The sequence below is a fragment of the Zootoca vivipara genome, chromosome 14, assembly GCF_963506605.1.
Source record: "Zootoca vivipara chromosome 14, rZooViv1.1, whole genome shotgun sequence".
NCBI lineage: Eukaryota > Metazoa > Chordata > Lepidosauria > Squamata > Lacertidae > Zootoca > Zootoca vivipara.
This window is the reverse complement of record NC_083289.1, coordinates 28,600,693-28,615,329: the sequence shown is the minus strand read 5'-3', so window position 1 is coordinate 28,615,329 and position 14,637 is coordinate 28,600,693. Positions and strand designations below refer to the sequence as shown.

The following is a 14,637-nucleotide window of genomic DNA, read 5'->3' as shown; positions in this document are numbered from 1 at the left end:
TTGTTGTGTCAGTCTCAGCCTGGGGGGTTGCTCTTGAATTACGGTTTGGCATTTTATCTGGGTGGACATAATCCAGCACCGTTACCAGTCTTCTACCTAAGAGCAGCTCGGCTGGCGACTTGCCCGTCGCAGTACACGGCGTCGCATGCTGCAAAAATAACATTCGCGCAATGCGAGCTGACCAGTTACCCTCCATTAAGCGCGCAATGGATTCTTTGGCTGTTCTTACCATGCGCTCAGCCTGCCCATTGGAGGATGGGTGAAAGGGCGCGGATGTGACCCCTCTTATAAAGTTATCAGCCAAGAATGCCCTGAATTCTTGGGATACAAAAGCTGCCCCATTATCTGATACAATGGTCTCAGGTAACCCATGGGTTGCAAACAGCTGCCTCAACACCTTGATTACGGCAGCTGATGCCATGCTAGGGACCATCGCCACTTCTAACCATTTGGAATATGCATCAACGATAACCAAAAAGACCTTCCCTTGGAATGGCCCAGCAAAATCTATGTGCAGCCGGCTCCAGGGAGTCCTGGACTGCTCCCACCAGTGGACTGGTGCTCTGGCCACTTCTGGCCGCACCTCTTGGCATGCCTTGCATGTTCGTACCCATTGTTCTATGTTCTGGTCCATTCCAGGCCACCACACATAACATCGGGCTAGCGACTTCATCCTGACCATTCCCGGGTGTCCCATGTGAAGCGTCTCAAGAACCCTGTTTCTCAGTGGTGCTGGGATGATCACCCTATCTCTCCATAGGAGACAACCCTTATGCATGGACAATTCGTGCTGCCTTGTCGCATAAGGCCTGAATTTTTCTTCATGCGGACCACCTGGCCACCCCCTCCCCACCCAAGTGAGCACACGGGAGAGAACAGCATCTTTCCTCGTTTTCTCAGCTATATCAGTAGCTGTTACAGGAGCCCCCGGAAGTGTTTCTAGCATCATAATGTGCTCCGCCGGAGCAGGATCCTCATTGCTCCCGCCAGGAAGGGGCAATCGACTCAGTGCATCAGCGTGGCACAACTGTTTCCCCGGCACATGGGTCAAGGTGTACTGGAACCCATTCAGGAATATTGACCAACGCAACATTCTGGGGGAGAGAATTTGTGGTGTTTGTTTGTTTGGGTTGAACAACCCTAACAGTGGTTTGTGGTCCGTTTCAATGGAGAAATGGCGACCGTACAAATAATCATAGAACCTTTTGATTCCTGACACAATTGCTAGTGCCTCTTTATCAATTTGAGCATAGTTGCGCTCCGTGGGTGACAACGTACGGGAATAGAAAGAGATGGGCTTTTCCGACCCATCCGGTTCCCTATGACTCAGCACAGCCCCCAGGCCGTATTGAGAGGCATCACATGCCAAGACCAGCGGCTTCGACTCATCATAATGAGCAAGGACGCTCCTGCTACTCAGCATTTCTCGCAAGGAGTCAAAAGCCTTCTGCTGCTCCCGCCCCCATCGCCACACATTCTTTTTCTGCAAAAGTCTATGTAATGGTTCAGCTACCGAAGCTTTCTGGGGTAAGAATAAATGATAAAAGTTAATAAGTCCCAGGAATGACTGCAACTCCGTCTTGTTCTGTGGTCGTGGTGCCTCGATGATGGCCTTAATCTTAGCATCTGTGGGGTGGATGCCTGATGCATCAAATTTGAACCCCAAGAAATCCACAGTTGGCACCCCAAAACTGCATTTTTCTTTTTTCAGTTGCAACCCCACCTCCTTGAACTTGAGCAACACTGCACGGACACGCGCAACCAGTTCCTGTGGGTCTTTTCCAGCAATCAAAACGTCATCAAAAAATGGCAAGACCCCCGGCAGACCCCTTAACAGGCGTTCCATGAGCCCTTGAAAAATCCCTGGGGCCACACAAACTCCGAACTGTAATCTGTTAACTCTGAACGCCCCTTTATGTGTGACAATAGTCTGTGCTTCCGCTGATTGTGGGGTTACTGGCAGCTGTTGGTAAGCTTGTGCCAGGTCAATTTTGGCGAACACCTTGCCCCCAGCCAGTTTAGCCAACAGATGTGATACGACTGGAATGGGGTATGAGTTTCCCCTGAGTGCCTTATTGATAGTACATTTGTAATCTGCACATATCCTGACTTCCCCATTTGCTTTAAGGGGCGTGACGATTGGAGTCTCCCACTTAGCAGAGTCCACGGGTGAGAGAACTCCCTGCTTGACCAATTTATCCAGCTCTGCCTCGATCTTGGGTTGCAGTGCAAATGGCACTCGCCTTGGTTTGAGTCGGATTGGGGCCACCCCGGGGTCCAACTCGAAGTCAACTGGGGGCCCTTTATAACAACCCAGTTTTCCATTAAAGAGACCAGCAAATTCCTTGCATAATGCCTCGCTCATCTCAGGGCAGGTTTGGATTGAATTAAGCCCTGAGATACTCAGTCCCAGGGCGGGGAACCAGTCAGTGCCCAGGAGACTGGGGCGACTGCCCTTCGCAATCACCAGTTTGAGTACAGCCTGTTTGTCCCGGAACTGTACTCTCACAGCACACATTCCCATAACATGGATGCGGCCTGCTGAGTACGACTGCAAGGTTGCCGGGAAGGGCTCCAGAGGGGGCAACTTACCCCTGGGGAAGAATGTCTTCGCGGTCTGGTCCGACACGATGGTGAATGCAGATCCAGAGTCCACCTCCATGTCGCACTGCTGACCCTCAATCTTCACCTTGACGTGTGCCTTGCCTTGCGCTGGAAACTGCACGGCCCTCCCGTTGATCTCCGTTATGTAGTGGCAGTCCTTTCGAAAATGAGTTGCTGTGGGCGGTCTGCGATGCTCCAGTCTAGGTGCTCCTGTTGCTCCTGACGCCGCCGATCTACAGACCCTGGCGATGTGACCTGTCTTCCCGCACATCCGGCACATAGCATCCCTGAAACGACAACTCTTCCGCCCATGGTTTCCGCCACAACCTGGGCAACTGCCTCGGTGATCTTTGTGCACTGTGCAGGCCTGACGCACCAACTCGACCCCACGGACTGGGCTCTGGCTCGGAGTAGCCTCTAGCTCGTCCATGGCATGCGCAACTTCTATCTGTGGCTTAGTGGCCTTGCGACTGGCATCAAGCTCCTCTCTTTCATAATTCTCTGTGGCGGTGGCCTCCTTCAAGGCTGAAGCAAGGGTAACCTCTTCTTTAGCCACGATGCGTCTTCTGGCTTTCTTGCTGCTCAGACCACCAATAAACCGATCCAGGAGAGTCTCTTCCAGATTTTGGAAGCCGCAGTGCTGAGCGAGCTTCCGGAGTTCAGCCAGAAATGCGGATACAGACTCCCCAGCATGCTGCTGCCTCTTATGGAACTCCATCCGCCGGGCCATCTTGGTCTCAGTAGGCGCCAAGTGGCTTGTTAGGCAGGCAAGAATATCTTGGAGAGATGTCTCACTCAGCTTCGCTGGAGCAAGTAATGCCTTGGCTAGCTTGAAGGTCTCGGGCCCACAGTAGCTCAGGAATGTGGCCCTTCTTTTGCTGGCATCGGTGATCCCTTGAGCCACTGCGAAGAACTCGAAGCGTTCGACGTAGTCTTCCCAGGTGTGGGGCTCTGATGGCTGGAAGGGCTCCAATACCCTTGGACTCTCCATTGTCCTAGCGGGCAGGGTCGTCTTCTCAGCTGGCCAGTGAGTCTTGTTCTCAGCTGCAATCCGGACTCTGAGGCAGGGTTGTGTTTAACCGCTCCTCAGCATTCCGGATCCCATCCTCGTCGCCAGTTGTTGTGACGTGGGGTTTGTGATTTCAGCTCTCTTGACAAAACATGCTGGAGACAGTTCTCTAGTAACAGCTCTTTATTACAGTGAACAAGACTGAAGACTGAGGAGAGGAAAGCTACATTTATAGGGACAGGGGACTAGCTAGGAAGGGATACATTTTGGAGGGAACAATATCAAGCAATCACAGTGCTGCCTTTTGGAGGAAACCAATAAGACAGAGGATCCAAATACAGCAGCTTAAATGAACCAATAGTAGCTGTACCCTCTGGAACCAAAAGGCAGTTACTTTATCCTAATGCAAATACAGACAATAATAATACAGAGATAAAATCCTTTGACTCAATACACAACACCCAGCGCATTAGTTTGGTGCCCTGCTGCTCGAAATGAATTGTGTTCAATTCCCAAAGTGCCACTCCTCCCCTTCACTGGGTTGGTGAGCAAAATGTGCAGAGCAGCACGCAGCCAGGGCCGTCTTTCCCATACGGCTTAGTGGTTCATTGCACCAGGGCGCAGGCCTCTCAGGGACGCCCCAGCGAGTGGGGGAGCTGCGCGGCTTTGCTGGCGGACTCCCCATTCTCTGCACGCCCGCCAGCTGGGCCCGTCAAACATATGGCTGGCGGGTGTGCAGCTTCCCTCCCAAGCCTCCTCGGGAAGAGAGTGATCCTAAGCCTCTGCAGAAACGGCCGGGGGAGGGAGCGAGGGAACCCGCCAGGTGAGGCAGAGGTGGGGGAGGGAGAAGGACGAGGAACGCGCCAAAACGTGTTGCCCCCGCCTGTTAGGTGGAGGAGGAGTTCCTGGAGAAGAAGCGGCTCCTTTCTTACAGTAGGAGGTGGTGATGGCAGCCACTGATTTCTATGGGAACATTTCTAATCCGTTTTTGTCCAATCTCTCTCCCCACCCCATCCATGTTTTCTTCCTGAAATGGCTGCAGCCGACCAGCAAAGGAAAAACTGGTTTTTCCTATCCTTCTCCCCCACCCTCCCTCGTTTGTGGCTGAAAATGGCTGTCGCTGACCAGCAAAGCACAAACAAGGAAGGAAGCAAGGAAGTGGGCAAACTTTGGCGCTTTGGATATATGAATCTGAGGTGTGTGTATAGTGAGGTTTGGGTACTAACTCCTCATGTTTGGATAAGTGAATTTTTGCATAGCAAGTGTTGGGCAACCTGCATGCATATTTCTTAGTCGTCGTCGTCCCCCCCCCAAAAAAAGTACAGTAATTCAAAATCACTTTTTTTAAAATAAAAAAATTCCTTCAGTAGCACCTTAAAGACCAACTAAGTTTATATTTTGGTATGAGCTTTCGTGTGCATGCACACTTCTTCAGATACACTAGAAACAGAAGTGTCAGACCATATATATATATACAGAGGGTGGTGGGGGTGGGTGGGAATGGGTGATGGGCTGATGGGAGTGGTAAACCTGGAGATGGCTGTTAATGGCTGCTGATGGCTGCAATTAGTACTGGGCTGAGGTGCTAAAGAAAGCTTGATCATGCATAATGAGATAAGAATCCGATGTCTCTATTCATCCCAGGTGCTTCCATGGTTTTAAGCTTGGTAATGATTTCCAATTCAGCAACTTCTCTTTCCAGTCTGTTCCTGAAATTTCTCTGTAATAAAACAGCTGCTTTGAGATCTTGTATAGAATGTCCTGGGAGATTGAAGTGTTCTCCTACTGGTTTTTCAGTCTTATGGTTCCTGATGTCAGATTTATGTCGTCACCATTATTTATTTGGTAAAAATCAGGTTGGTAAAAGTCTCGCTTCAGTTCATTTGCTTGGTTAGTAGAATGGTGGAGCAGGGAGTAAATGCAGGGAGATAACGATAAGAGCAGTCACAACTTGAAAGGTTTCTTCTTTAAAAAAATGCTGAGGCCCAGACGCTCCCCCAAGTGAAGGTCAGGAAGACTTTAAACAACTCCCTGCTGTACTTTAATTCCTTAAAACCTATGACTAAAACTTAAAACTTAAAACTGAGCTAAATTAAGTAGATAAGAATAAAACGAAAATAAAATATAAACACGGTATAAAACAGTAAAAAACTTAAAAACAAACCAGTAAAGTACGGAGGTCAGAAGGGAGGATGTTGATACTCCGCCATCTTCGCAGAACCTCGGGGAAACGCTCATTGTTTGTAGAAGGAGCGTCCTGGTTCATTTAGGTGTTTTATTTGGGGGGAGGGGAGATAGTGCTGCCCGCCCCATAAGCTCTGTCCACATTCAGAGGTGCTATACATTGAAAAAGCAAACAAACTAACAAGCAAACAAACAAGCAAAGAGAACCAGAAAGCCACATGGAAAGGGGGGTCATAGAATCATAGAGTTGGAAGAGACCACAAGGGCCATCCAGTCCAACCCCCTGCCAAGCAGGAAACACCATCAAAGCATTCCTGACAGATGGCTGTCAAGCCTCCGCTTAAAGACCTCCAAAGAAGGAGACTCCACCACACTCCTTGGCAGCAAATTCCACTGTCAAACAGTATAGGGTGGCAATGACCAGGGCCAGAATAATCCTGGTCAGGCCACACAGGCCCTAAGTAACCAGAGGGAATCCATGTTATGCAGCCAGTAGAATTCTCTCTTTCTTTGTTTCAGCACAAGAGCAACATTTTGCACAAAGAGACACACACAGCACTTCTAAGAAATTCTAGCTAAGCCACACTTTGTTCCATCCTGTCTAGCATAAACCACAAGAGCAAGAGGAACTCCATTTTCTAAATCTCTCTGTCTCTGATAGAAAGTAAATTAGACAGCACTTCTCTGTTTGTACCCTTCTCTGTAACCCATTGCGAAAGGAAGTTAGCTTAGCCACAAGATGTTCTGTTTCATCAGACTATAGAGGATGTAGCCCACCGCAAGTTCTAAGTAGAGCACAACCACAATTGTGCCTGTAAAATTCCACATAGACACGTGTATGAAGGTACCAGATACATAACGCCACTTAGTAGAGTTGGGCGGGTGACTTTGCATCTTGGGGTGCTCTCTCTTGATTGGTTGATGAAGTACTGCAGAAAGGCTGATCTTCACTCTGTCAAAAAGGTATAAAAGCTCTCTGTACATGGACAAGGGTGGGGCAGAATGAGGAATGGTTTTTTCCCTACTGCTCCATATTGTTTTGCCGACAAACCAATAATAAATTTGTTCAACTGCTTGAGATTTCGTCTGGTCAATTTGGGAAGCCACCTTACAACACCTTACAACAGCTTACAACAGCTTACAATCCACCTTACAACAGCTCTTACTGTCAGGACGTTCTTTCTAATGTTTAGGTGGAATCTTCTTTCTTGTAGCTTGAATTCATTGCTCTGTGTCCACTTCCCTGGAGCAGCCTTTCACCCTCTTCTATATGACATCCTTTTATATACTGCATTTGAACATGGCTATCATATCACCCCTTAACCTTCTCTTCTCCAGGCTAAACATACCCAGCTCCCTAAGCCGTTCCTCATAAGGCATTGTTTCCAGGCCTTTGAGTAGTGGTGAGTGTTTGGGGGCCCTAGCATCTGAGCCCCCTTGGCCCAGTCTCCTCCCAGCTACTCATAGAAGCCGAAGGCCTGAAGGGCAGGACAAGTGGTTGGCCACAGCTGGGCGACTGGCCAATGTCTCGTGGCTTCTGCCTGTTGGATGCTGGATGTGACTGTTGCAAAGGGGCTGGGCCTTGCTCTCAGTTGGGCCTTGAATAAGAGGGGGCTCCCTAATCCCTTTGCACAGGTAAGCGGGTGGCGTTCCGTAGTGAAGATCGCTCTAGGGTTCAGCCGAGCCTGCAGAGCCCCCATTGCCTGTGGCACACATCTGGAGGCGGCCAACAGGCTTTCAAAAGACATTAACATTGTCTCTTCCCAGCAGGGCCAGGCACATTCCATCAGCAGCTCTCCGGATGGCCAACGGCAGGACGGGCTTCTGGGGGCCCCGGAGGCCTTGCCTCCTCCTCTCCGTCTTCCTCGCTTGCTTCCTTTGGCACGGTAAGTCTCCGTGGAGGAAAGCTGCTTCTCTCTGCAAGAGGGCAGCTGGGCAGCCAGCCGGACAGAGAGCAAGGCCAGAAGGGGCGGCGGGGATCTTCCTACCAGAAAAGAATCCGCGGGAGACAAGAGCTTCCGACATAATGGCCACGCCCTGTAGGAGCTCTTAGCCAATGAGCGATGTGACAGCCCGGATTGACGTTTCTAGCTGGGAGCAGTGCAAGGCCTCAATATAAAAATGACAGAGGGGGACGCTCATTGTCTGTAGAAGGAGCGTCCTGGTTCATTTAGGTGTTTTATGGGGGGGGGGAGAGATAGTGCTGCCCGCCCCATAAGGACATGGGGTGGGCTCAGACACTTTTCAGACACATTTCAGTATAACTCTGAATGGTCACAGTTCCACCCTTAAAGGAAAAGTCACTGCAAAGTCAGGACTCAGGCTTATTTTCCCTGTACTGTATTAAAAAAAAAACGCCCAACTGATGCAAATACTGCCCAGCCATAATACACATATTGTGCCCGATACGTTTCTGAGCACAATTCAAAGTGTTGGTTGGTGCTGACCTTTAAAGCCCTAAACGGCCTCGGCCCAGTTTACCTGAAGGAGCGTCTCCACCCCCATCATTCAGCTCTGAGGGTCTTCTGGCAGTTCCCTCACTGTGAGAAGTGAAGATACAACATACCGGTAGGTGCCGACTCCCTGTCCCCAGGGCTCTGGGTGCCTGAGCACCCGCAAAATTCCCCATGAAGGGGCCAGGCACCCACAAATTGTGGCACCAGGGCCATGCATGTTGCATGGCACCCATGGTTGTGGGGCTAAGCCGGCACTCCTGGGTTACCAGGAACCAGGCAGAGGGCCTTCTCGGTAGTGGCACCCCCCCTGTGGAACACCATCAGGTGTCAAGGAAATAAAGAACTATGGGAATTTTAGATGGCAGACCCGTATAGGGAAGTTTTTAACGTTTGATGTTTTATTATGCTTTTATAATTGTTAGAAGCCACTCACGAGTGGCTGGGGCAACCATAAAATTGTTGTTGTTGTTGTTATTAGGTGGCGTTGTGGCTGAGAAAAAGAAGCTTCAATGCGCTTGTATTGGTGAGTGAATGTGTGTGAGAGAGAGCACTGCAATGTAGCCCAATTTTGCTATCCAGGCTCCGGAAGCATTGAATTGCTTGTTTGAGGAAAATGCAGTCAAACAAAGGGGGAGTCTCTAAATTGTAGGAGCAACTTAGCAGAGGACCATCGGCTTTCTCGCCTAAGGTGGCTGGGAGAGAAAGAGGGTGACTTGTGCATGAAGGGGATTTGATCAGAAAAACACCATCCCTCACTCCTCCATCTCTCAAAAAGCTCTAGAAACTCGCCCCATGGCTTTTATATTCTATTGGGAGTTGCACTGCCTATTGATCTAAACTAAAAGGTTCCTAAGTTTAAAACCAGCTCTGTCCACATTCAGAGGTGCTATACATCTAAAAAGCAAACAAACTGACAAGCAAACAAACAATTAAAGCAAAGAGAACCGGAAAGCCATATGGAAAGGGTTTCAGCTGCCTGAAATGGCCTGAGGCTGCTTGGGTCAGGTTTCCAGAAGGCCTGCTTTTCTGGTATTGTTGGGGGTTTTGAAACTCTGCAATAAGCCAGAAAGCCACCATCTGACCCTATTTCTCCCCCTCTCCATAAGCGGGCTGCATTCCTCTCACCACCATCAGCATACGTCCAGCCATAGTCATTGGGTGTGCGGGGGGGGGGGAATGACTTGGGGTCTTAAGTTGCATTATCCACATTATCTACACGGACTGGCAGGACTTTAGCTGTCATTCCTGCACTGCAGACAAAGAGAGTAGGTGACGTCACTAGCAGCAGCCCTACAGTTCTGTGATTCTATGAATTTTCTTGAGTTCATGGGTCTGTCTCCCCACTGTTTGCGTCAGGAGATCCTTCCTACTTCTCTTTAGTAGTGCAACAGTATAATTTTTCCGGTATATTGGGCAGATGTTGTTCTTTCCACCTCCCTCCTTAACAGGCGAACTCATTGGGGGCGTCCAAGGAAGCTAGATTTTGGGAGACAAAGCAAGGTCTTCCCCACACGTTTAAAACATTATGGTACTCACTTCCACAAGTGATGACATCTAACTTGGACAACTTAGACAGGATGAGACAAATTCATGCAGAAAGAGGAGGAGGAGGAGAGGGCTGTCAGTGGCTACTAGCCACGATGACCGTTTTCCCTCCAGCGTCAGAGGCCGTAAATGCCTCTGAGTAATATCACTTACTGGAAACGGCAGTGGGGGCTCTTGCTGTGCCCAGGTCCTGTCTGTGAGCTTCTACCCTCTGGGGCATCTGGTTCGCCACAATGGGTACAGGAGCCGGAGTGGTCCTTCCTCATGGCTGCTTCTATGTTGAGGGAGTCAACTTGGTCTGCCCTCAGATTTCAGGGGATGGAGGAAGAGAGAGAGATTTCCGAGAGTGTGGGGAAAGGGGTGGCATATACGCCGCCTGTTTCCCGGGTTGAGTGGATTGCCTTCTTGGAGAAAGACCAGTGGGTAGCATGGGTATAGCAAAAGGAGGGCAGCTGCCCCCCTAAATCAAGTAAATCAATAAAAAGTAACTGAGGTTCTGCCCCCACCAACATAAAGCCTGGGCACCCCTATGGTAGGGAGCAGGGTTGCCAACTTGAATAAAATATGGCAGGGAGGAAGCCCCACCCCACATAATTGATCACATGATCTGGTGCACCCACACCATTTGAATGGCAAAACCCATCAACTTGGGGGAGGGCGACCCTCTGCCCCTTAGAGCAGTGTTTCTCAACCTTTTGGGGGCAAAGGCACACTTGTTTCATGAAAAAAATCACGAGGCACACCACCATTAGAAAATGTTAAAATTTTTAACTCTGTGCCTATATTGACTATATATAAAGTAATTCTCCCACGGCACACCAGGCAACATCTCGCAGCACACTAGTGTGCCGCGGAACAGTGGTTGAGAAACACTGCCTTAGAGTTAGCTCCTATGGTAGGGAGCAAGAGCGGGGGGGGGGCCTCAGGGAATTGAGGGGGAGAATTTGGAGATCCACACTTAGGTGAGCATGAAGGGAAAAGGGTTTTATTTATTCCGTGCTATGCTTCTTTCCCCTGCTTCAATAAAATTCCCAGGGCAGCGAGCTCCTAACATTTCAATGTGCGACAACTCCAAGTGGAAAGCACCCTAAAACGGTTCCTTGTTACCAGAGCTTTGTTCAGTTCCATCTTGAAGGAGTCCACTTGGTCTGCCCTGAGATTTCAGGGGATGCAGCAGAGAGAGATCAAGATCCCAGAGTCAGTACAGAAGAGCAGCTGGGCAGGTGGGAAGGGCCCCTCACCTTTGGGAGACAGACGCTGCGCCTTCCCTCCTGGGGGGGGGGCATGCTAGTCCTGTGGCTGTTTCATTTCCGGAGGGCTGAGTAAGCTGAGCTGGAGATGTCGTGGCACAATCTGGAGCACAGCTGCGTTGCATAGGAAGTGGCTCAAGGAAGCAGTCAAGGAAATGAACCGAGGGGCACTGAGGCATTTCGAAACGAGTTTCAGCATGGGGAGTGAAACTGGATAGAGAAAAGTCTCCTCCTCTCGCTCATAATGCTAAAAGTCAAGGACATCTAGTGATGTGTAATGTTGGAAGATTCAGAACAGATAAAAAAGGAAGAACTTCTTCATCCAGCACAGAGTTAAAATGTGGAACTTGCTCCCACAGGAGGCAATGATGGCCAACAAATTTGATGGCTTTAATCCAATTTCACAGGACCGTCAGTGGCTACCACCATGATGACCATACTCTGCCTCTAATCAAACATGGAAACCCTTCCAGATCCCATTTGCAGGAAACCACAGGAGGTGGAGAGTCTCTTGTGTCTGAATACCGCTTGCAAGCTTCCCACTGGGGCATCTGAGAGAACAGGATACTTGGCCTGATCAAGTGTCAGGGCTAGTTTCATGTTTTTAGGAGAGCATTATAAACGTTGAGGTGAGCAACCCAATGCACCCGGAGGAGGAAAAACAAGCAGCAGTCAGCATAGAAATTTAAGGCTTGTCCTTGGAAGGTCTTTTTTCTAAGGCAGAGGCAGAGTTAGCTTTCCAGACTCAGGCACAATGCATTCTCTACCCCAGGAATATTTTTTTAAAACAAATATATATATACAAAAGGTCCCCCTGGGGCAGAGTCAGATCTAGGCTTTATTTCACCCTTGACAAAGACACAGCTTCACACACACACAATCAATCACACACACACACACACACACAGGTTAAGAGCCTCAATGGCACCCATTTGGAGGCTTCACTCAGGGCAAAAAACCTGGCTAGCTCCCCTGTAATTACAGCTCTGCCCTGACAAAACAGGAGTAGAGCAGAGATTCTATCCCTTTCTGCAGTGGACTCACGGAGGGCCAAAGTGTGGCTTTGCAGAGGCCCTTTCAGGGTAGGCCTCCTCTGAATATGTAAGTTTTGTTGAGTAAAACATTCCTACACTGCTTTCCTCTGAAAATCTGGAGATGACGCACAATAGTTGGTGTCAGTCTGGCACTCAAGCAAACTCTTCTCTTTCTAGCCGTATCCTCAAAGGACATCAAGCAAAGGTGCTTCACAGACTATCATTCCGAAGTGGGTTGTCACTGGGAAGTGGACGCCTCTACCGACTGCCCCAAGGAGTTCCTCCTGCGTGTTAAAACGACTGATCGATTCAGTGGCCGAACGTAGGTTATACTGTGAAACATGAGAACTGCCACCAGATCTCCTCTTTCCTCTGTTGGGTGTTTCTGGGGCTGGTGGTACCCTCCTCACAGCTAACCACTGCACTGTGAGTTTTCCAAACGCAGAATAAGAAACGCAGGATCCAAAGGGTTTCTCATTACACTTTTCACTGGACCACTTGTGGTTGGAGAACTTCCAAGGTGCACAGATTTATCTCGTCTTGCACACTTGCAACTTTTCCTGGGGGGTCTGGGGAATCCACAGCATGGTGCAGCTGGAAGCATTGCAAAGCCCCTCTCTCACTTGGGCTGAGCTTTCCCAAATCGAGGCTGTGGCAGAAATAATCTGAGTGTTGTCTACTTTGAAAACATCTTTTAAGTCTTACCATTTTTCCAGGAAATCATTGGAGTGTTCTCCTAAGAACGTGAGAGGCCAGAATGCGACCCCCAAGTGTGCTTGCGCCCTTCAGACTAAAGAAGTGTATAGCTTCATGTATCTTTTCTCAGTGGAGGCCAAAGGGAAAGGGATCTGGAAGAAGAGTGTGGACCCTGATGACATTGGTAAGGGATCCTTCGGTCTGGCAGACTCTCCTTGCGCATTGCTGGGGGCTGCTCTGAAGAACAAGACAAGAGGAGCAGCATACAAGTGGGGCGGGAAGGGTGGGAAGGGTGGGTTTGTTTTCATGATTAGCACCAATCAATGCTCAGAGACCTTCCTTAGCCCCTCCTGCATCCATCTTAGTACATCATGCAAAGTCACCACCTTAAAGGGTGGTAGGTTTATTGTGGCAGAAACCTTTGTAATGGAGAGCCCCCTTCTTCAGGTGCCTGGAGAGGGATACAAGACTTCTCAGAGTAGACTGGCTTGAGATCAGGGCTGCCAGCCCCAAGCCATTGCTTTCCTTTGGATCACAGAACCTAGGGGAGGGGTGGCAGATGCAGCCCTCCAGGCCTCTTTCACTGCCCCATTACTGTTCCACACACTCCTAGTTCCTTGGCTAGGCTGAATTGCATCTTTTCTTCCTTGTCTGGATGGAGGAATGAGCCCAGCCCTGGGTCCCTGGCTGTGGCTGCCCCCGCCGCCGCCGCCCCTCAGGTGGGAAATGGCCAGGCTCAGGAGGGAGGGAAGGCGATCCTTCCGCCATTTGGTCTCAAGCCCTTTGATTTCATCTACAGAGCTTCCATTGCAGCTTGTCTTGAAACAGTTCTCTGAAATTTATTCCCTTGTGCATTGCTACGTAAGAGTCCAAAATCAATTTTCTACCATATCCCAAAATGATCTCCTTCCATAAAATGTTGGGAAAGAGAAAAATTCCACTCACCAGAAGAACCCCCTCCCAGTGTTTTCCTGTGGTGTGGGAAGGACCACATAATGTAAACCTGTTTGCTTCTGGGGGGGTTTTCCTTCAAAGGAACGCAAACGCATGACAACGGACATGCAACTTAAAATGGAACCCGGCATGCCAACAGCAACCTATACTGCTAAAGTGCGTCAGAAAAATTATTACCTCGGGAACAACTGGAGTGATTGGAGCGTCCAGATAAGTTGGCAAGCACATGGGTGGATCGGGTAGGGCACCTGTTGGCATCCCAGCTGGCATCCCTGTGTGTTCTGGGCTCCACATTGTGGGCTCTTTTTTCTGGATTTTGTAAACCTTCTGGATTTGTGAAATATTCCGACCCCACCCGCAGGAACGTTTGTGCATCTTCCAGCCCCTTTGAGTGAGCGACAGCATTTCTCTCACATTGCTGAGGTCTTGCATTTCCAATCAGCTAGACATTGAATTAATACGCAGGCCTCTCACTTAATTCAGCGCAATCCTCTGCTGTAGACAATACCTCTTTCTGAAGTCTCCCCAATGATTTTTTATTGTTTCTCATTTAAATAAAGACAAGAACACACAACTACATTAACTTCTCCAGTGGTCCATTCTTATTAAATTCCATACATAGTACATAGTGCACATGCAATAAGTTAGGTATTATCAATTCAAGTAGCCTCTCCACAGAGATTCCTGTGTTGAAAGTGGAATAAAAGTATCTTCTGTCTCATTTATAAAGGAAAAGAAAGGAAGTCAGCATCACCAAAAGCAGGGGTAGGCAACCTAAGGCCCATGGGCCAGATGGGGCCCAATCGCCTTTTCAATCCGGCCTATGGACAGTCCAGGAATCAGTGTGCTTTTACATGAGTAAAATGCATCTCTGGGTTATTTATTATTTAAAATGCATCTCTGGG

General features: G+C 49.2%; 1 protein-coding gene across 1 annotated transcript; it reads left to right on the top strand.

The window, feature by feature from the left end:
• The first annotated feature begins 4,165 nt into the window (after positions 1-4,165).
• LOC132593206 (interleukin-4 receptor subunit alpha-like) lies at positions 4,166-13,950 on the top strand. The gene is made up of 6 exons (XM_060282854.1): positions 4,166-4,436; positions 7,568-7,683; positions 8,732-8,776; positions 12,260-12,404; positions 12,799-12,962; positions 13,814-13,950. Exons 2-6 carry the CDS (start codon positions 7,599-7,601, stop codon positions 13,846-13,848), a joined length of 474 nt encoding a protein of 157 aa, XP_060138837.1. The 5' UTR covers positions 4,166-4,436; positions 7,568-7,598; the 3' UTR covers positions 13,849-13,950.
• Positions 13,951-14,637: the final 687 nt, after the last annotated feature.